This window comes from Betta splendens, chromosome 4 (assembly GCF_900634795.4).
Source record: "Betta splendens chromosome 4, fBetSpl5.4, whole genome shotgun sequence".
Lineage (NCBI taxonomy): Eukaryota > Metazoa > Chordata > Actinopteri > Anabantiformes > Osphronemidae > Betta > Betta splendens.
In genome coordinates this window covers 6,478,373-6,500,480 of record NC_040884.2, presented here as the reverse complement: position 1 = coordinate 6,500,480, position 22,108 = coordinate 6,478,373, and the positions used below count along the sequence as shown (strand labels likewise).

The window sequence follows — 22,108 nt, the reverse complement described above, 5'->3', positions numbered from 1 at the left end:
GTAAGTAAAGGACAGCATAGGACTCTAAATTAAACATTCTGAATCAGGTTTGATTCCATGGTTTCAAATAAAAATGGCTCCCAGAGACATCGGAAGACATGTACACACCATGCACATGTATATGTGCACACTTTCAATTGCACTTCCACTCCATCAGTGGCATGCCTGGCCTTGTATCCCCACAGCACAGCACAGCACAGACCCCCACCCCCTCTAATAGCATATCGGGTTGCCTCACTCCCCCCACCTCCATTTCCCCAGTGCTGTAATTACATTAGGGAGCTTCCGTGGGTCTGAGCAGTTACAGAGAAACAGTCTGTGTGTGTGTGTGTGTGTGTGCGTGTGTGCGTGTGTGCGTGTGTGCGTGCGTGCGTGCGTGCGTGCGTGCGTGCGTGCGTGCGTGCGTGCGTGCGTGTGCGTGCGTGTGTGTGTTGTTTGTTTTCCAGTGACAGAGCCAGTCCCCCTGCAGACAGAGTGGGTGATTAACAGGGTTGACGCCTGGAGGGTGGCCCTCTCATTAACACGGAACACTCACACAACAGAGGCTCTGTCTCCGCTGTCTCTCCTTTTATCTCTCCGTTCGTTCGCGTCCCTGTTTTTGCCCGTGTGTCTTCTCTCTTTGTGTGAGTGCACGCCGCCGCGTCTGTGAGTGGAATTATGCTGGTGGAGTGAAAATCCAGGATCTTGGGGATCATTAAGATGTCAAAGATGTGTCATATTCAGTTGATCTACTTTGTGCTCAATGATCTTTTTCTACTTTCTTCCTGGGCTTCAATTAAAGTTAGATTTTTTTTTTCTCCATTATGTAGAATTTGTGCCACATATTGATTTTATTTCACGCGTAGCGCTCCAATACATTTTATGATTGTCATTATCTTTGCAGCATTTTGTTTATGTTATTTATTAAATGTCATTCCCTACGAATTCCTGCTGAAGCCATTTGTTGTTTGAATACGCTGCCTGCCACACAATGGCAGCATCCAGTTTGGCTGTTTTCTCTTCGTTTGTGTTATAATTGCCTCCTTGTCATTGAATTTAGAAATAAAGAAATAAGTTGACAAAACTATCCTAAAATACAAATGACAGTCATTTCATTTTCCTTTCTTTGTTTCAGTACTATGAGATGTCCTATGGGCTCAATATTGAGATGCACAAACAGGTAAGTCAACATTTAAGCCTTTTAGATTAAATTGCTCATTACTACAGACACAATGTCTCTAACGACAGTTTCACAAGTGAGGACTTGGTGACTGGACAGTCTTTCAGACAGAAAGTTTTCATTTTATTGCATCCAACTCAACACTGCTGTTGTGTGTTGTTGATGCTAACGATTCATCTGGGAGAGTTTTATGGCAAACTCAACCCTGGACGGGCTCCAGCTGCCGCTCACCTTCCATCGGCCGCGCCAAAACAAGACGTCTTTTCCTTCCAGAACCTTGAGTGTCCAAAATAACTCTTCACGCTTTGTTACTGTGTCGGAGGCACAGCTGTGCGTCCCCGACCTCCACCCCTCGCCGCACACCTGCAGCTCGCTGATTGGCAGGTGTGAATTGCAGAGATAATCTCTCATCACTGACGGAGTGTTCAGACACATCTGAATGATGTCACTGCGATGGCTGATGGCTCTGTGTGTAAAATGCAGGTGCTGAGTGCTTTATCTTTGAACAGGTGAGTCGTTTTTTTCTAGTTTTAAAGCTCCACAAAGTTTAGTCCCATAACACAATGTGGCTTTTATAGAGTTCAGGTATCAGCATCAGCCATCAGGAGGAAAATCAAAGCGACATCCATTATTTTTGAAACCCTGTGAAGCTGCAGCACCTGTAACGTGTAAACATTTCACAGACATCAGAGAAAGAGAATCACGTGTACGTGTTTCAGTCTGTGTGGTGATGCTGGTGGAGTCATTCACGCCCCGCCTGTAGGAGGGGGGTGCGATGGGCCTCCTTACCAGTGACCTCGTCTGGCTCTGCCCCGTCCACACGCAGCGACACACACTCCGTCTTTTGATTGACAGCGCCCGCTGACAGCTGCACGGGAGGAGCCGAGCGTGCGTTGACAAATGGAGACACGCAAAAACCGAGCAGCTTCCGCGATTTAACGGCCGTCGCGTGTATGCGCCCACACAAACGCTGGGTTCGGAGGCACAGGACCACTGTGATACACACACGCATGCACAGACAGACACACACACGGTTTGGTGTGTGCGATTTGTCACACTATCTCCTGCTCATCTGACAGGACCGTGGTTGTGTTGTGTTGTGTTGTGTTGTGTTGTGGTTGTTTGTGTGCTGGGCATTTTAAATTAGCTCGGGCACTTTCCTGCTGTCTGTCTGCAATTTTTTAAAAATGTTTGTGTCTCTATGAGTGGTCTGAGTTTGCTTGTGTGAGCATGTGTGTGTGTGTGTCCCTCTCCATTAGAGCATGTGTGTGTGTGTGTGTGTGTGTGTTCATGGAGCATGTTCATAAACTCACACACGTGTGTGTGCGTGCGTGCCGTTTCTTTGTGCACAGTGTGACTGAGTGGGTGCAGAGAGTCGCTAGTTCCATTAGAGAGTTGAAATTGAAGGGGATGTGTGGAAACGAGTGTCGAGGAGCATTCATGTCTAGGCCTATTGTGCAGAGCCCCCGTCCTCATCCTCTTTCCACCTCCGTCTCCGTTTCTCTCTCTTTCTTTCTCCCTCGCACTCTCACACATTCAATTGCTCCCTCTTGATCACTCTGTCCTACTCAATTCAAAAACTGCCTCCCCACTCCGTCTCCCCTCGCTCTCTTTCTCGCCGTTTTGTCTTGGTGTGGAGAAGCGAGGGTTGAGTTGTGGTTTGAACTGGAGGAGCTGTATTGTTGCTGGCTTCTCTTTGTCTGCCTGTTTTTCTATTTTTATCATTTTTAGCAGTACATGTGCTTTAATTTTTTTGTTTCTATATTGTATAACGAGGTGCTTTGATTGCGACCAATATAATAGGCTGTAGTTTGAAATGTGGACCGTTTTTCTGGTGGTACATTATTTGTTCTGTATTGTATTAGTCACTCAACTTAAACTAAAGGAAATATATTAAGTAAAATAACTGAAGGAATCCTAACTGAATCCTTTTAATGTGTAAATACTTTCATTTGTTAAAAATCTTGTTTTATATTTAATAGAAATGTATTGTTTTACCAATTATAGTTTTTTTTTAATGCTTGCTTTGTGTTTTATAATGATTTCAAAAGCACCAAGTCCTTGTAGTTGAGGTACAAATACACTGTAGTACCAGTAATTAAAATTTATAGTGATTGTTTTGAAGAACTGAACCAATGTAAAAAAAAATACAAAAAGACCGGTTTCAGTCTTTAAATACTTTGAGATAATTCATTAACAATTAGTAAGTCATAGCGTGATTCTGCCAGGAAGCTCTCAAGGCACGAGGCTCATTCAGGGACAAAACCAGGACGCCCTGAGGAAGTCTGTGAAATGTTAGGTTTGTTTAGGCTGCCATCCATGTTTCCTTGAAGCACGTCTTAAATCAACCAGAACACATTTTTGTCTCAGTGTTTGCTTTTCCTTTTTCAGCCTACATTTTTCAGCGACAAAAGATAAACAGTATTTAAATTGGCACAAGGCAGCAAAGACGCGTCCAGCATCACATCGTGGTGCTTGATGCATTGGTCCAGTCCATCCCAGTTTCATTTTATGTTTTATTCGCAAACACATAATTTTTCTTTTTTGTCACCGAACGTGCGCTGCTCTTGAGGAAAGCTAAAATGAAAAGTGGACAAAAGACAGGAAGCGTTCAGATAAAACGGGGACAGAGGGGGATGATGGAGAGCACTGATAAAAGAGAGACGACGTAAAGGCCACTGAAACACACTGTGTGTGTGTGTGTGTGTGTGTGTGTGTGTGTGTGTGTGTGTGTGTGTGTGTGTGTGTGTGTGTGTGTGTGTGTGTGTGTGTGTGTGTGTGTGTGTGTGTGTGTGTAACCATGAGGACAGGACTGATGGGGAGCTGTGCTTTGCATCCTTAATGACTGTTCCGAGGGCCCCTCTGTCCTCATTGCACCAAGAATTAGGCTCTAACACAATTACCGCCGCTTTGCATATCTCAGACGGATTGAGTGATTACCAACCGAATGTGAAAATAGCCCCGCGTGTGAGGGAGATGGGCAGCGCTGGCGCGAGCGATTGCACGCGCGTGAGCACACGCAAGGCATTTGAAGAAGCGGCTTCATTAGCCGCGGCCGACGGAGACGACGGCGCCGCGATCTGAGGATTCTAACGTACGTGTGCTCCGCGTCAGGAGGTCACGCGCTACCGAGGAGCGCGTGGCTCCAAATGCTGAGCGATCATTTACATCTAATGATGTGTAAAGAACAGGTCTGATGATGTGTCTCATCATCAGCGGATTCCACAGGGCAACAACAAATTGACTGAACTCAAATGTTGTGTGCAATCAAAGCCGAGACGTTCCTCAGATCAGGTTGAGGTTTTTGTGCAGCTGTGCTGGGATTTCTGCTTCCAGCTTGTTGTAATGAGTGGCTCATTTTATTTAGGCGTTGCTTAACAGGGAAAACAAAGCGGTTACTTAACTAATTTGGTTCTGGTGAAGTGTCCCAATGAGCCAGTGGCTGTGCTTCCACTTGAGTAACCGGCAGAGAGACGTCATCCATGAGCCAGTCTGCACGAAGGCACACCCCAAAAGTGGAATCAAACCCGCAACCACTTCATCATGGTTTCCTCTTCTCTTTGTCACACAAAATGACACCATCACAAACGTGGGACCAGTTTGGTTTCTGTTTTTTAATCGCTCATGCAAAGACCATCTATATTCATACACATCTGGACGTAGTTGAGCCTGAGACAGGAAGCCACACAGACAAACGGACCTGCTTGTTTGCATTCATTAATTGTAGGGAAAAAAAGATTAATATTGTTTCCTTGTCACTGAACAAAGTGTCCTCCTCCTCCAGGCGGAGATCGTGAAGAGATTGAATGGGATCTGTGCACAAGTCCTGCCCTACCTGTCCCAGGAGGTAAGACACAGTGACACCACAACGCCGCTGACCTCTGACCCTCAGGCCTATTCCTTACATCCTGGAATGAGATCACCCTCATTCCCGCCTCATTACCTCGCTGCCTCTGTGACCTCTCGCTCAGCACCCCCCGCCCCCTCCACTTCTCTCCCCACCTCCCCCTTCATTCATCATCACTAGCCTTCTGTGTTCTTTTCCACCTCACTTTCATTTTATTCCTCCCTCCCCCCACCTTGATTTCCTGCCATATCCAATCTGCCCCGTCCTTCCAGACTTCCCTTCTCCCACCCTTTCGCTCCTCCCCGCTCCCTCCTCTGCCTTCATATCCCCACTCCTCTCTCCTTTGTGTGTGTGTGGGTGTGTGTGTGTCAGTGTAATCAATGGCTGTGTGATTCAGATAAGCCATGCTCTTATCTGCCCACCAGGGGGTTGACCTCCACCCATTACAGCGCACCAGCCAGCCATCTATTCACTAATGTCAAGCCGTGTGTTGTGTGGGAAATATATACACGTATGACTGGATGAATAGCTGAAGGCTGGAGGCGTATCACGGCCCGCGTTGTCAAATCTCTGCCGGGGCTATTGATTTGGATCTAACCTCTCCCCTTCTCTCACCCCAAACGCTCCTCCCCCCTTCCTCCTCGGTTGCTTTTATTGTCTTCCCCACCTTCCTCCTCCACCTCCAACCGCTCCCTCTCCCGCCGTCTCCAGCACCAGCAGCAGGTCCTGGCAGCCATAGAGAGAGCCAAGCAGGTCACCCCTCCAGAGATGAACACCATCATAAGGGTACGGTGTTCTGGCCTCAAGCCAGGCTTCTGCATTTTCATGACTGCTACAAAGACAATCACTGATCATTATCTGTCTTGTGCTTTTAGTGGTAGCATGGCTGTGCTTTTTTAAAATTAAATACTGTAAAACCCTCAGTGTCTCTGGAAGAAAATGTCAATAATTGATCACTAATTTTTAATTCACTTTTAATAATTATTTGTCCTTACTGCCGCGTCCATTGCGTGAGATATCATTTATTATTTATTTTGTCATCCTTTATATCAGTCCTGTGCTCGCCGGCTCAGTTACACCATCATTCTACCCAAGGTTTCCTGTTACTGCGACGAGGCCTCCACTCCATCATTTCACTGTGGGTCAGGTGTTAGCTAGCGTAGCCCCTTCGTCATCATGATGTATGATTCGCAGACATAGCCTGCCTTTGTCTCTGTGTGTGCCGCTTGCGAGCTAGCTGCTAGCTGAGCCTTATGGAAGGTGCTGCTAACCTCACGCGTCTGTCGCGTAGCAGCTGTAGTGAATGTAGAACCTATGCTGACGCTGTAGGCACCGTCGGAGCGGGCGTGGGCGGTCGGATGCTGCTGATGAGAAGTCGATCACGATTGTCATAATCATCAACCTGCTTGTGTGTCATCATGTTGAATGTGAGCGCAGCGGGGCGTTGTTGAAGTGCAGGGGCTCGGCAGTAACGATTAGTCTTTTTGTTAAAATCAGACGTGCTCTTCCCGTCGTAGACGGTTTACATGCGTTTTGATGTGGCTGTTTTTTTTGTTGTTTTTTTTTTTTTTGCTTCGTCTCTGTTGGATTTCATTTTACAGCGCTCTGCACTTGCTCTGTTTTCCTCTCCGTGTATGACTTGGCTGCTTGGGGTTATATATTGAAACGGCATCCATTATGAATAAGATCTGCAGATCTTCCACTTCTCACTGAGCGTGTATTTGATCAATTATATGTGTCATATTTTGCCTGCGCTATAAGTGCTGGGGGGCTGTATAATAAATAATATATCTATTTGTGATGTATATTATTGCAGATTTGCTGTATGTGGCAGTGATGTGTGTCCCGCTGTGTCTAAGTTGTGTCTGGTTGTCTTCTGTGCAGCAGCAGCTCCAGGCTCACCAGCTGTCTCAGCTCCAAGGCCTGGCTCTGCCCATGACCCCCCTGCCGCTGGGCCTGAGCCAGCCGACCCTCCCTGCCGTCACCACCTCCTCCGGCCTCTTCTCCCTCTCCTCCCTGCTGGCCTCCCAAGCCCAGCTGGCCAAGGAGGAGAAGGCGTCACGCGACGGGGTCGACAGCCACCGGGAGGAGGACGGAGACAAGTCCGATTAGATGGCGTTTCCCATTCAGCTCTGTTTTTACCCAGAGACCTGAATCCCCCGATCCAAGCCCCCTCGGCCTCCAGCCTCTCTCCTGCTCTCTCTCTCTCTCCTGCTCTCTCTCTCTCTCTCTCTCTCTCTCTCTCTCTCTCTCTCTCTCTCTCTCTCTCTCTCTCTCTCTCTCTCGCTCTCGCTCTGACCCCGGCTAACATGGGCATCAATCCCATCACCACAGCTCCAGCTACAGACCCCTAACCAACTCAATGAGGAGAGCTTATGTCAGACCAGCCCTCATTTCTTCATATAACCACACCAGGATTGTTTTGTCATCCTCTCTTCTCTAGGTCTCTGTTTTGTGTACACTCTGTCCCTTTTTTTCAAAAACTTTTTTATATGATTACGCTTTTTCAGTTTATTTTTTTTTAACTACTGCTTTCTATTTCTGCTCTTTCCTGCCTCCCTGTTGCTGTTATTCCACTTTTTCCGCGTCCATGCCTCGCTTCCTCCCAGTCCTCTGCCAACCTCTTGCCTCTGTTCCTTTGTAGGCTGCACTGCTTTGAGCGCGCTGTACAATAGGTGACAAAACAGGTTAAATGTTAAACACAGGGATTCTTTGGCAAGCTCCTAAACTTGTCGGACACAACGCAGCATTCTTGTACCTGAGGTAAACGTGTGGCAGAGATCAGCAGTGTTTTTAGCAGGACGCATGTGCCCAGCGTTTAAAGTTTGAATGGTCCCATCAGTGGTTAACCTTTGCCCTAATGCCCAATCTAAAGAGAGGAAGTTGGTACTTGTACTGCTGTGTAAAGCTAAAGTTACATCTTAACCAAAAACTTTTAGAGCAGAAGATGTCTGCCGTCGACAAACTCGAGATTTTGTGTATTATCCTAAATTTCTCTGAGGGAAAGCACCTTCTTAGAGCCGGCGTCACGCTGAGAGTTATCCATCTAGATGACAACCCCCCTCAGTAAGTAGTTCCCCTGACCTATGGTTCCTTCCTGACCCGTAGTACATAAATCCACCTAGCACCTTAGCTGACTGGCATTTTCATCATCAGTAGTTAAACAAAGCTGAGCTGGGACGACGTGCAGCGGGGAGAGGACGCGCCTCCGCCTCCTCCGTCTCTAATGGGCGCTGATGTCAGAGCGGAGGCGGGCGCGGGCGTGCATGTTGTGTGTTTGACAGCAGAGGGCAGCGTGCGTCTTTGAAGGATCCTCTCTGCCAGTTTCAGGGCCCGAGCGGAACGCGGGCCTGTCCCAGCATTAAACAGCAGCACGGTCCCTGGACAGAATCGGGCAGATGAAGCACAAACGCCGGCTCCCCTGCACACGCAGGTGTTTTCACTTACTCTGTGCGATTAGACATCAGGTGGAGGTTTCGGTGGAGCATGTCCCCTCTCTGTTTTAATGTCTGCAGTGGAACTAAATCCATAGACTGTTTAGATTGGCTCAGACTTTGGCTTTGTTTAATGGCTGATGTGCAGGTTTATTACATCCATGATAATACTGAGACATTTCAAGTCTGTGGGTTCAGGTTGTGACGGTGACGTTGGTGGGATGCTCATCGTTGTGTCAGCACAAACCGCGTGTATAAATCGCTGTACAGGTTCGATGGTCGGTGGTTGAACCACAGATGGAACGCGTTGCTGTCCTTCCTACAGCTGAAGCGAACTCACTATTCTGCCTGTGAATGAAGCCCCGCCCCCTCATCCAGCTACTTACTGTACATTTAGTGGCTGCAGAGCATGTAGACACACACACACACACACACACACACACACACACACACACACACACACACAGACACACACACACACACACACACTTATCAGTGCATGCCTGCAGGGGAACACACATCAATTTCTTGTTTGGTCCAAATTTTCTGTGAATGATGCACTTGTTTTATTTGAACTTTTTTTTTCTTTTTGTATGTCGATTGATATGAACCAGAACTAGAAATAAAAAGCTGATGATAGACAGATACAGTGGAAAATCTTCTGTATTTGTTAAAGTGGTGCGTGTGTCGCTGTAACGCATCAGTGTCAGTTTGTCTCACACCTGCGCTCGCCGCTGGCTGATCAGCAGCACGGTCCCTGTGCACAGAATCAAGCAGATGAAGCACAAACGCCGGCTCCCCTGCACACGCAGGTGTTTTCACTTACTCTGTGCGATTAGACATCAGGTGGAGGTTTCGGGAAATGATGTGATGATAACGTGACGTGAGCAGAACTCTAGCTGAGTTAACGAGCGCTCCAGATTTACTACCCGCAGCGCCTCGTGTCCTCATGTGCTTTATGTTAGGGGCCAAGTGGTTTCTTCCCTTTCCTGTAATTATGATTCCGCATGTGATCACCATTTACACGCCAGACACTGAACTGATACATATGTGACATGTTCACAGCGCGAGAGGTGGAAGTGCGTGTGTGGGAGGACGCCCGTGTGTAACACGAAGCCCTCTGTAGCAAATTACAGGGGGGGTTTCAACACACACACACACACACACACACACACACACACACACACACGTTTTGTTAACTTTTCCCCGCTCCATTAAATGAAAAAGCACAGTTCTTTTGGGCTCAGACTTTGGCTTTGTTTAAAGGCTGATGTGCAGGTTTATTACATCCATGATAATACTGAGACATTTCAAGTCTGTGGGTTCAGGTTGTGACGGTGACGTTGGTGGGATGCTCATCGTTGTGTCAGCACAAACCGCGTGTATAAAGAGCTGTACAGGTTCGATGGTCGGTGGTTGAACCACAGATGGAACGCGTTGCTGTCCTTCCTACAGCTGAAGCGAACTCACTATTCTGCCTGTGAATGAAGCCCCGCCCCCTCATCCAGCTACTTACTGTACATTTAGTGGCTGCAGAGCATGTAGACACACACACACACACACACACACACACGTATCAGTGCATGTCTGCAGGGGATCCCACAACAATTTATTTCTAGTGGAGACTTTTTAATGTTTGGTCCAAATTTTCTGTGAACGATGCACTTGTTTTATTTGACCTTCTTTCCTCTTTTTGATTTTATATATTAATCGATATGAACTAGAACAAGAATTAAAAAGCTGATGATATAAACATACAACAGAAATTCTATGTATTTGTTAAAGTAGTTGGAGGTGCTCGCCTTTGTATACAGTTATACATAGAAAGCTTTATGTGTATATGGCTGCATCTTCTCTTGTCTGTCCTGGATGATTGTTGTGCTATTGTGTTACAAAACTAATGTGACACCGGGGGGGGGGGGGGGACTGCAGTGTGTTGACCTTTGACCCTTTGACCCTCTCCCATCTTTTTACACCCATTCCACATCCTACCCTCCCAACCTCTTGCCCCATAGCGTGAAGCATTGTAAGCGTTTTGAGCTTTGTAAAGGTCTTTTTTTTAAAACACTTATTTTGTGTATAATGTAAAACCTGAAAGTGTGTACTTTGGCAAAAACGTTTTGTGTCTGAAATCATAGCTTCATTTAAACAAACAAACAAACAAAAAAACTCTAAAAAGTACAAAAACATTTACTATAAGTAATATGAAATGTTCTGCAGTAAGGAAGGACTTCTGGTGCCTTACAAATAAAGTCAATCAAACCATTGAGGCTGTTTTGCGTGAACTCATTTTTGCTGTAAGTGTTTGATGGCGTAGACATAAACGGCAGGTGAAGCATGTGTTATAATGTACCTTTGGTTGTCCATGTGAGTTATTATAAAGTTAAGCAGTGTATTAGAGGAGAGTTGGTTTCTCAAATCCAGCATTTAACACAGACACTTATTGTGGATGGGCCACGATTCTTTAAACAATATTACTGCAACACAACATTAACACAAAGGACACAGCCTTTGATTCAAATGTTAACTTTAGTGGTGTTTAGGTCCGGTCCACCCAGCCGTTGTGGAACAGACCCCTGTCTAACTTGCCTGTGACACAATGAGCTAATGACCAGGTCTCTTCAGGGAATTGATTGCTGGACAGCTGCCACACAACAATAACGGCGTTATTACAGGTGTTCACGCTGGGGCCCCGTTGCCATGACGCCACTTCCTCCCAGTGCAGTGTCCGGTTTAAGGAGGCGGAAGCGTCAGAGCTGGTCTCCAGCTGCGGTGTCCGCTTCAAACGCAGGCAGAGCCGGCGGGTCACTGATCTGATGATGTGATAAAGGCAGGAGAGCCTCGTTGAAGGAGGATCCGTGCGTCCCTGCAGTTCAGCGCACGTCCAGCAGGAGGAGGTGTTGATTTACGTTTAGCAGCACCTGCGCTGAGGTCAAAGCAGCAGGTAATTGCTCCGAGGCATTCTCACGTTCGCTCCAGTGTTTGTGCGACGCACCATATTAGGGACTTCCTGTCCCTTCGCGTGGACCCAGGATGAACGTGGAATCTGTTTGACAGAGGCTCTCTGTTCAGCCCCTTTCTCTCGTCCTCATTATGACTTTGTCTATTAGCACTTGAGCTTTTTCTTGCCTTTCTCAGCTCCTCCCCTTTCACACACACACACACACACACACACACACACACACACACACACTCATGGATTTCTTTTGTGTGTCAGTGGCAACACGTCGTTGTCTTTCTCTGTCATTTCCTCCTCTCACTTTCTCTCCTTCCTGTGTTTGCTTCTCCCCCGTGCGTCCATGCAGCAGATAAGTGTGTCTGTGTGTGTTAAGACACAGAGAAGAGCCTGGTGAAGCCTGAGTTCCTGTGGTTGCAGCCCTGCTCCCTCCCTGCAGACGCGTCTGGATCTGACACTTAAATAAATATGAAAGTGCCCTATTTTTTTTCTCTCTCTCTCTCTTTCTGTCTGAGGATTCACACAGGCAGTGATGCAGAGGAAGCAGCAGAGGGGAGGTTTCTGTCATCCACTCACTTTTTTTTTTTCAGCAGAGCCTGTGGAAACGAGACAAGAACACAATTATCCCACGTTGTTTAATTAGTGGCACATTAAAGGACACGTAGTCTTCCTATAATGTCTTTCTGACGATTCATATTTCCTGCTATTAATTATGGCCGGTGTCGCTTGTTCCTCTGCTGCAGAGATCCCCTGTTGTTCAGTGAATCACGGGGCAAACTTTGGCTGAAAATCTGAAAATAGCTCAGAATGACGGAGACGTCTGGTGAAGGAGCCCCGACCCGTCGACCCGTCATCGTCCCAATCTACCTCTGCCTTTTGCTCGTGGCAGAACCGAACAGAACCACGTGGAACGTGTTGCTCCATAGAATTTATTTATCATTTATGAAGTATTTATTCTCCCTTTGAATGTGAACGCCGGTGGTTTCTGATGTTTGGGACACTGGTTCTGTCACATGTGTCTGGGTACACGGTGCTGACAGGAGCGTGCTGGGAAACACGCTGCTGTGTGTGTTTGATGATGATGATGATGATGACGATGGTGGCGGTGATGAGTCTGAGCCGAAGAAAGGGACAGAGTGCAGGAGAGAGGCAGCGAGTGAGAAGCGTCTTGATTAATCATGATTGACTCATTCAGAGCCCACTCGTCTTTTCCCCCCTCGCTCCCTCGCTTCTGCGCTCCTTTATGGCTTGATTACAGAGACGTACTCTATCTCTCATTACCTCCCCTCCTCCATCCCGTCATCCCTCGCTCGCGCTTCTCCCATCTTTTCACTCTCGCCGCACCCCCTCCCACCCCCGCTGCGCCGGTTTATTCATCCGTCCCCAGGAAAGGAGGCTGTCAATCTCAGCCTGCTGCCTCTCCTCCCTCTCACCCCCGCATCCCTCCATCCATCATCCGTCTCTCTCATCCATCCATCCATCCTACATCTCTCCATCCATACACCCCTCCTTCCATCCTACATTTATCCATCCCTATCCCTCCATCCTAAATCTCTCCATCCATCCCTCCCTCCCTCCATCCCTTTATCCATCCATTCATCTATTCATCCCTTCATCCCTATATCCATCCATCCATCCATCCATCCATCCATCCATCCATCCATCCATCCATCCATCCATCCATCCATCCCTTTATCTATCCATCCATCCATCCATCCATCCATCCATCCATCCATCCATCCATCCATCCATCCATCCATCCATCCCTTCATCCCTATATCCATCCATCCATCCATCCATCCATCCATCCATCCATCCATCCATCCATCCATCCATCCATCCATCCATCCATCCATTCCTACTTCCATCATCAGTCTCTCTCATCCATCACTGTCACTTTTTACTCGTTCCTCCTTTTCTCGCTCGTTTCTGCCCCTTTGATGCTCTTTTATATATAAATGGTTCCTCACTCTCTCTTTTCAAGGCTTGCTCTATTCATCTTCATCCCCTCTTCCTCTCCTCTCCGTCGTTCCCTGCGTGACTGTCAGCCACACAGACTCTGCTTCCCATCCTCGCTGTCACTCTGTCTCTCTCTATCTCTGTCTCAGCCTCAGCTGGAGGAGCAGTCGGTGTTGACACAGCCCGGTCTAATACAGATGCTTCCAGTGATGCACCATGGGAAACGGTCTCCTGGCCTGCTTTTCTAATCTCATCTCTGTCCCGCTCCTCCTTGCTCCAGCAGCTGGAGAGAGAGGGAGAGAAATGAGAGCTATTCAAACTTTAATGGAGCCTTATGAGATACAAACAACCTCCCTCTCCTCTCCTCTCCTCTCCTCTCCTCTCCTCTCCTCTCCTCTCCTCTCCTCTCCTCTCCTCTCCTCTCCTCTCCTCTCCTCTCCTCTCCTCTCGTCACGCGCTCCGTCTGGCCTCCTGCCTCCTCCTCTGACCTTTCCTCGTCTCCTCCTTCCTCTTCCTCTGATATTTGGCTGTAACCTTCTGCCTCCTCTCTGTTCCCTCCTCTCATTGGTTACTCATCTCCTGTTCTCTTCCTCTTCTCCCCGTTTCGTTCACTCCTCCTCTTTCGGTTTTCTCTTTCATGTCTAATCCCGTCTGCGTGTTTGACTCATAACGACTCTTGCGTTATCGCTGTTAGTCATCATCTATCTCTGTCATCGTTTCTGTCTCTGAATTTTTCATGTTCTGCTGCCTAATGACTTTACCTCTGTGCCCACTGGCCTATTTACTCCTGATTCGTCTATGGCTTCTGTTGATGATCACACAGGGTCAGACTGTTCCTTGAACCTCCAGTGGTTCAGGATAAAATATGTTTATTGGTGTAATTTGATTTAAAGTCATCAAAACACATTTTTGCTTTATTCAAGTTGAGTCCGATTTTGTTTCTGGCCCCCTCTCAGCACACCTCTCTCTCTCTCTCTCTCTCTCTCTCTCTCTCTCTCTCTCTCTCTCTCTCTCTCTCTCTCTCTCTCTACCCCCAGTGGTAATGTTGTGTAGTGTAGAGCCCTCCCCTGTGTGGTTAGTGGGCTGTTACCCAGCTGCCTCTGATACTTCCTGCCTGTCACTTCCAATCCTGGTGACAGCAGCACACGTAACACACACACACACACACACACACACACACACACACACACACACACACACACACACACACACACACACACACACACACACACACACACACACACACACACACACACACACACACACACACACACACACGCAGACTTGAATGTTTCAACACTACTTACCATGAACACGAATGCTAATGTTTGTTCCACACATCTCTGCCAAACCATTAAAACACACACACACACACACAAACACACACACACACACACACACACACACACACACACACACACACACACACACACACACACACACACACAGGCATTGCAGTGGAGTCGAGTCCCTGTAACTGAAGGCTAACCAGATTCATTTAGTGCCCTCGCTCGCCCGCTCTCTCTCTCTCTTGCTCGTTTGCTGCCTGTCTCGCTCCTATTTCTCTTCCTTCTTCTCCTTTCTCTCCTTTTCTCTGTTCTTCTTTCACATTATTGTCTGTCGCTCTCTCGGCCTCTTTACTGATTCCAAGAAAAATGATTTATCATCATCTAAATCTGATTACTGGTCGGATGCTGTCGTTCTGAGGCGCTGAGGAGCCTCGGCGGAACCAGCTCGCGGGACGTGTTCCACCTGTTCTCTGCTGCACAAACCACAGGCAGCGTGAACCAAACGAGCTCCTCCCAGAATCAGCGGCCTGATGGCGCGGGTTCAGGCGGTTCAGCGTGCGCTAACCAGCGCTGCCGCTCTCCTGGCTCCTGGTCTCCGCTCCAGGTGCCCCGGCTCCGTCGGCTGCGCTCTGTTGTTTGTGGAAAGCACTTTCATCCTGATCCTCATCACTAATTCATCCGCTCGCGACCTCCATCCATCAGTGCCGGTCTGAAAACACCTCAGGCGAACTCACTACAATAGTGGCCAGGGTCTCTCCTCGCTGTGAAACTGTCTCTGCTTCTCTTCTGTTTCACTGATACCCTCTCTCCATCTCACTCCAGTTTCTCTCCAGCCACGTCTCCGCTCTGTGTCTCTGCCTTTTTGTTTTCGGCCTCTTTGATTCTCTGTTTATACTCCTCTTTTACATCGTCCGTCTCTCCATCTCGCAGCTTTTCTTTTCCAGCTCCATTTATCTGAGTTCAGCCCTGAAAGCAGCTTTGCAGTGAGCGCCAATGACAAGATAATGGTCTGCTTGCAGTGAGTCTCTTAAGCACACCAGTGCTAATGTTAGATCCTCTCAGCCCCTGCGTGCGCCTCTAATATATTCCTGCCAGCGCATACTTCACATTTCTAATTTTGTTGATTTCCTCTCCTTCCCTTTGTTGCTCATAATAAAAATGCATGCACGTTTTCTTCAGCTCCGCTGCAGAGGCACCAAGGTTAAAGTCAGAAATGCCGCTCTGGAAGGCATTTGGTCGTATTTAGATTTTCTCCCATGGCTTCGTTCTCCTTTTGTGCGACTTCAGAAACGCGCCTGACGGCCTGTGCAGCGTTGGACTTGCTCATTTGCAGGAATCCTGATTCCCGAGTGTTTTCAGCTGTCACCTGTGATACGCTTCTTGCTGTTCGCCTGCCAGTCCGCGTCCCAACGCTTCTTTCCTCGCTGGGTTGTGTCCAGAAGCATCATGGAAGCGGGCGTGACCGCCGTGAACCTGCAGCTCGCACACACGTTCCCGGCAGCAGACGTCATGAGTCGCAATGTAACGTGCTACGTGATCAATACAAACTGTTTCTAGCCGTTTCCAGGCTCCAGCGCTCGGCTCTATTAAAAGCAGCATATGTTTAGCTCGCGGTTGCCTCGGGTTTCAGGTGCGTGCGCTTCAGGCTTCAGGGAGAAACGCACCTAAATGATGCTAAAGCACCCCCCCCCCCCCCCCCCTTCGAAACGCGCTGGCAGCATGTTTTCCTGGCTACCTGTGCCTCACAACATCAGGGCCGCCTATTAGAACCACGCGTTCCTCCACTGCGAAGCCTCTGGCAGCTGAATTACTCAGCTGCCAGCAGTAAATATAGCGAGCGTCAGACAGACGGAAGATGGAAAGCTACATTTTTTAGGAAATGCTCAAATTGGGCTCTTGGTCTGTGTAAATGTCTTCCTCCTTCAAATCTGCTTTTCTGCTTGTCTCTCCTCCGCCTTTCTCCCCGCGACAGTCTGTTCCTACCTTCTCAAAAGCACTTCATCCCTTTTGCCAGCTCGCTTCCTCTTGTCCTCTCTCTCTTCCTGTCTCGCCGCTCCCACTCCTCTTTCACTTTTTCCTTTATCGCGCGCCTCCGCCAATCTCGCCGGCCTCCCCCCTCCCCTCCGACCCGAGTCCTTCCTCCCTGCTTCCCCCCCCGCCGCCTCCACTCGCTCCCTGCAGACGGCCAGACTCTGCAAATGGCAGGGTGCTTTGTGGCCGTGATGTGGTCTGACTGCGGTCTGTTTGCGCTGCCACTGTGGTTCGTTTTGCTTACCAGGCTGCTTCTACGCCCTGCGAGGACCCGGCTGGATGGTCCACTGGCTGACTGACTGCCGCGTAATTGAGGCTGTAGAGCGAGCACACACACACACACACACACACACACACACACACACACACACACACACACACACACACACACACACACACACACACACACACACATCCTTGTACTTACATGGAGGCGAGGCCCTCCGTTGACATAATGCCTTCCCTAGTCCCTCACCCAAACCATCACAAATAAAGGCAGACTTCTAACCTTTGTTCAAATCTGAACCAAACCTCAATTCTAACCTCAGCCCTAAAATCACGTGACCAAGTACACACACACACACACACACATACACGTCATGAACTATGCTCATGCCTCTTGGGACACAGACCAGCCATCATGCTCTGTTCCCAGCGTAATGCTCCCTGTTGTCTAAATAGTCCGACAACAGCACCCAGTGCTGTTTATCATCCGATAATTACGACCTGCAGAACGTTGGCCAGTGATGAAGCTGCAAATGATGAACACGATGACTCATGTTGCGCTGCGCGTTGGACCAGCTGATGGGAGCTGCAATCCGCTCGCTAGGTGTGTTTATGTGTGGGTAAGAGACACCGGACAGAGAGAGAGACAGAGAGAGAGAGAGAGAGAAACAATTATAGCCACGAGGAAGCGGAATGAAAGTTAGTGAGCAAAGTTTTGAGCAGCGCCGTGAGAAGGTGAAGTTTGGTGCTGCAGTGTGTGTTCCTGCATCTGTGTTTCCCAGGGAGAGAAGCAGAGAGAGAGAGAGAGAGAGAGAGAGAGAGAGAGAGAGAGGGAGAGGAAGAGGGAGAGAGAGAGCGAGAGAGAGAGAGAGAGAGAGAGAGAGAGCGAGACAGAGAGAGAGCGAGAGGGAGAGAGAGGGAGAGAGAGGGAGAGAGAGAGGGAGAGAGGGGGAGAGAGGGAGAGGGAGAGAGAGAGAGGGAGAGGGAGAGAGGAAGCAGGAGGAGGAGTGAGGAGCCGCCAGAGGGTGAACGTTGGAACATAGAGCATGCTGTGTTGATTTGATTAAATTCACTTCTGTTCTATTTGCAGTAGGCCTTGTTACTCAGCTATATTTGTACAGTGCTGTCTGCTGAGCTTTAACAACACCAACACGCATCCGGCAGAGAGCGACGCGCCCGGGATTAGACGTTTTAAAACAGATACGGGAACCTCGCTCGTGGCTTCATTCGCCGCTTCGTTCGCTACCGACTGACGTGCTAACGAGAAGCGAGCAGTTGCGCGACAAACGGGAGAAGTGAGTGTGAACCCAGGAACAACCTGACGGCGCCCGTCCTCTGCGCCCGCGTTGTTTTATGGCTACACACACTGCGTTGTGTTGTCAGCGGTCGTGGAGACCTGTGAGTTAGTGTTGTTGTCTGTGGCCTGAATGCCTCAGCAGCGCTTCCTGTTAGAAGGTTCAATAAGCAAATATTTCCTGGAAGACAAATCAAATTCCGGGCGTAAAAAGGCAGAGATGTTGAGAAATGTTGCTTTCTGGCATAACTCCGTTGAGGGAGCTGAGACCACTTTAATTTGGCGAAGGTGGGTTTGAAAGTTCCTCTGAACGTGTTTGTGAGTTTGATGGATGGAGCCGGTGTGTGAGTCAGTGTGTCGATGCTGAGTGTGTAGCGCTCCGAGTCAATGTCTGGTGACAGCTTGGGAACAGTCAGCCAGCTCCGGTCCCGGAGGACGTGGAGACTGGGTCAGAGACACACACACACACACACGCACGCACACACACACACGCACGCACGCACGCGCGCACGCACGCACGCACGCACGCACGCACGCACGCACACACACACACACACACACACACAGCCCAGACTAGCTTGATGCTCGCTCAATGTCACTTTGACATTTACTCTCCCAGGGAAACGCTGCTGTCACTGAGGACTATGTGTCATAAAATGGAAGCAAATTTTCTACAGGGCTGCTTTGTAGCATGCACAAACAACAATGCAATGTAACAGAAGGACACGTTTGCCACGGTTCGCCCAACGCGTAACACATGCAGCTTTAAATGTTCCCGTGCTGCATAAGTCTTGAGGTCCATATAGGTGTTCTGGCCCCAGACGGATCCTGTGTCCCCGACAGGACTATCGGTGTGACGTGAGTCTGTGCATGAAGGCGGTGTGAGCGAAACTAGGTTAATGTTTGTGGAGGAAAGTTGTGTCTGAGCCGGTTAGTGCAGGTTCTGCTCGCAGTGTAGGCGGTTTTACGGCAGCGCCGCGTGCGTGTCTCAGTTCAGGACAGGGTTAATATTGTGGGTTGGGGTGGAAATCCCAGATGGAACGCTTTTAGTATTTGAACTTAATTGGCATGACATGGCCCAGGCAGCGCGCCAAGATGTGTGTGTGTGTGCGTGTGTGTGTGTGTGTGTGTGTGTGTGTGTGTGTGTGTGTGTGTGTGTGTGTGTGATATACGCATGTGCACTCGTTTGTGGGCGTGTCCGCGCTCGCGCGTACGTGCGTGGGTTTGTGTGCGGGTTTGTGCGCACGTGTGTAGATCGGCGGTTGTGCGCGCGGCCGCGTGTTTGCGTCGAGGCCGTGTGTGTCATCAGCTAGGAGGAAAAAAAATCTGATGTCTCTATCTGTCTGCATGTGAAGCAAAAGCTGCTTTAGCTTCGAAGCTCAGGTTGAACGTGTTCAGCGGTTTGATTGACACAAAGCGTGGAAGGATATTATAGTAGATAACTGCTCATGCATTTAACGTACGTTCTTGCAAATGAAGAACTCATTGAGTCTAATGTTTCGGGGCGAGCAAAGCCGAACCGCGGGAGATCACAGTGGGTCAGAGAAACCCCGGGTCGAGCGCTGGCGAGGCTGCGTGGGCCCCGAGCCTTCACGGCGCCTGTTTACTTAACGCTTTAACCCACTTCCATTCCGGGACTACAAAGAAAACAGAGAGCGGGAAAATGACACCGTCACCAGGGGACCACGTTTTTTTTTTTTTACATATTTCAGAACAAGTTCTTCAGTGTCTGTTTTCCATAACAAAACATTATCATGAAAATCCCTTTTTATAGATTCTCCACAGAAGCAGAACACCCTCCTGAATATCTGATATTTAGGATTGATTTAAAAAAAACGCTGCTGAGAAAACTGGAACGCAAATAAAACACGAAGAACCAAAATAGAGAAGTCAACGAGACAAATAGACTCAGGGTAAATATTACACAGACCCCCTCCTGCTTCAGGCTCGGGGTTCGTCACGTCGGCCGCTGCCAGGTTCCATTACAGCCCTGCGGAGCCCCAACTTGCTCCACTTGCGCCTGGAGCGCTCTGTGTCCATGAACGGTGCTCACTAACGCCCAGCTCACCTCGCTCCACAAACACAGTGTCACAGGAGCCACGTGTAATGTGTGTAATGGAGACCGGGGAGCGCTGTCGCTCACTGGGGCCTTGGAGTTTTCTCCCAGCTGCAGTTTGTCGCCGGCTGTTTCTCCGAGTCCAGACCTCGCGCCGACGAGAAAAATGCCGTTGCTGCGAACAATTAAGTAACACAACCGTCAGACACCACACTGTAACATTCACGACACTTAAGTCCTTTTTAGGATGAAGCCAAATCGCCTGATTTCCAGTTGGGAGGCGCTGCGAGGGGAACGTTCGCGTGTCTGAGCTGAACAGTCAACAGACACAGCGTTAGCTTGTTAAGATGCTAAGCTAAGCTGGTTATACCTGTGAAACATCAGCGCGTTTGCATATTGATCTTAACATCTGGCCCAGAGCTGCGCTGTGTTGAGGAGCAGCTTCCAGCAGGGCTGTAAACCGTCTGTTCCACCACGACGTGAGAGTTTAAATCCCTGCTCTGTTGAGACGCGGTTATTACAGTTCATGTGTTTACAGCAGGAGGAAAACGCTGTGGAAAAGACTGCGTCTGGAATCATGCTGAAATGATACAGTACTTAAGACTGGTCAATGAAATAACAATGATCCTTGATAATATAGAGTTAAATGAATTTGAAGCTGAAATGTCAGATTTCTTTGATGTTCTTGAACGTCCCATCACCAGCTGTCCCAGTTCGACTCTTTTCTTTATACTTCTCGTTTTACTGCCTTGTGTTTATGTTTTCTCTGACGTGGGCTACGTCTGTGTTTGTTGGAAATGTACATAACTAATGTTTAATTCTTGTGAAAATGAAATGGATTGAACAACTTTCTGAACCACAGAAAGAATTTTCCCCAGAGGCTTCAACAGAAATATCTCAAATATCTCAGGAAGCAAAAACATCTAAATAACCAAAAAACGTTTTCATGTCTCTTTTCTTTGCATGTTGCTAAAATCTGCGCTAATTCTCTGAGTGCTTATCTTTTAACAGACACACACATGTACAGTAGGTCTAGTGTGTGTGTGTGTGTGTGTGTGTGTGTGTGCTCTGTAGGGCCAGTTGAATAACAAGATCCCCCACCGGAATCTCCAAACATGGCATCATGAATTTTTCAACACTGACATCTGCACCTCGGCCTACACACACACACACACACACACACACACACACACACACACACACACACACACACACACACACACACACACACACACACACACACACACACACACTCATCCAGCATTCCGCAGACGCACACATGCATCTGCTCTCTTTCAGTCTGTCTCACCTCGCTCTCTTCCCCTCTGTGTGTTTTTCGAACCCACTGCATCTGGTCGGAAGATCCCCCGCCAGAACATTTTACACTTACATAATGCATCCGACTGTCAAAGTGTTTTAAAAAAAAAGGGAGGCATGCACACGAAGGAGGTGGGAAACCAGAGTGAGGAACAGAGTGGCACGGAACCATATTGATATCTCTGTTGGATCGCCGTCATCGATGAAGCATTTTTCCACTCCGGCGTGTTGCGTTCAGGGCGGATGCGGGCGTGGGGTTGGGGGGAGGGGATCGGAGCGGCGTGTTCGCCACGCGGCACCTGTAGAACGACGCGCAGCGGCTGAGGAGCTGCTGGGTCTGTTCGCGTGGAGACGGCCACGCGCTCGCGCACAGGTGTCGGCTGCGTCGCACAGACCTGAGATCCGTCCTCACGTTGAAAACGCGGCTCCAGTGTGTGTGACACACTCATTAAAGCCGGCTGAAGTGACAGGCTGCGCTTGTGTGTGACGGAGCAGAAGAAAGAAGAAGAAAAGGCCCTAATTAGCAGCCTACGCAGGTCAG

At 48.7% G+C, this 22,108-nt stretch overlaps 1 protein-coding gene across 2 annotated transcripts in view; it reads left to right on the top strand.

Annotated features, from left to right (window-relative positions):
* Positions 1-10,707, top strand: part of tle5 (TLE family member 5, transcriptional modulator) — a 30,915-nt gene extending 20,208 nt beyond the window's left edge. Inside the window, exons 4-7 of one of the 2 annotated variants that reach the window (XM_055507796.1) lie at positions 1,115-1,159; positions 4,944-5,006; positions 5,718-5,792; positions 6,894-10,707. In XM_055507796.1, coding sequence (XP_055363771.1) covers positions 1,115-1,159; positions 4,944-5,006; positions 5,718-5,792; positions 6,894-7,118 — 408 coding nt within the window. In that variant the 3' untranslated portion in view covers positions 7,119-10,707. Of the gene's footprint in view, positions 1-1,114; positions 1,160-4,943; positions 5,007-5,717; positions 5,793-6,890 lie in introns of both variants that reach the window. The other variant, XM_055507795.1, reaches the window with a different exon arrangement.
* Positions 10,708-22,108: the final 11,401 nt, after the last annotated feature.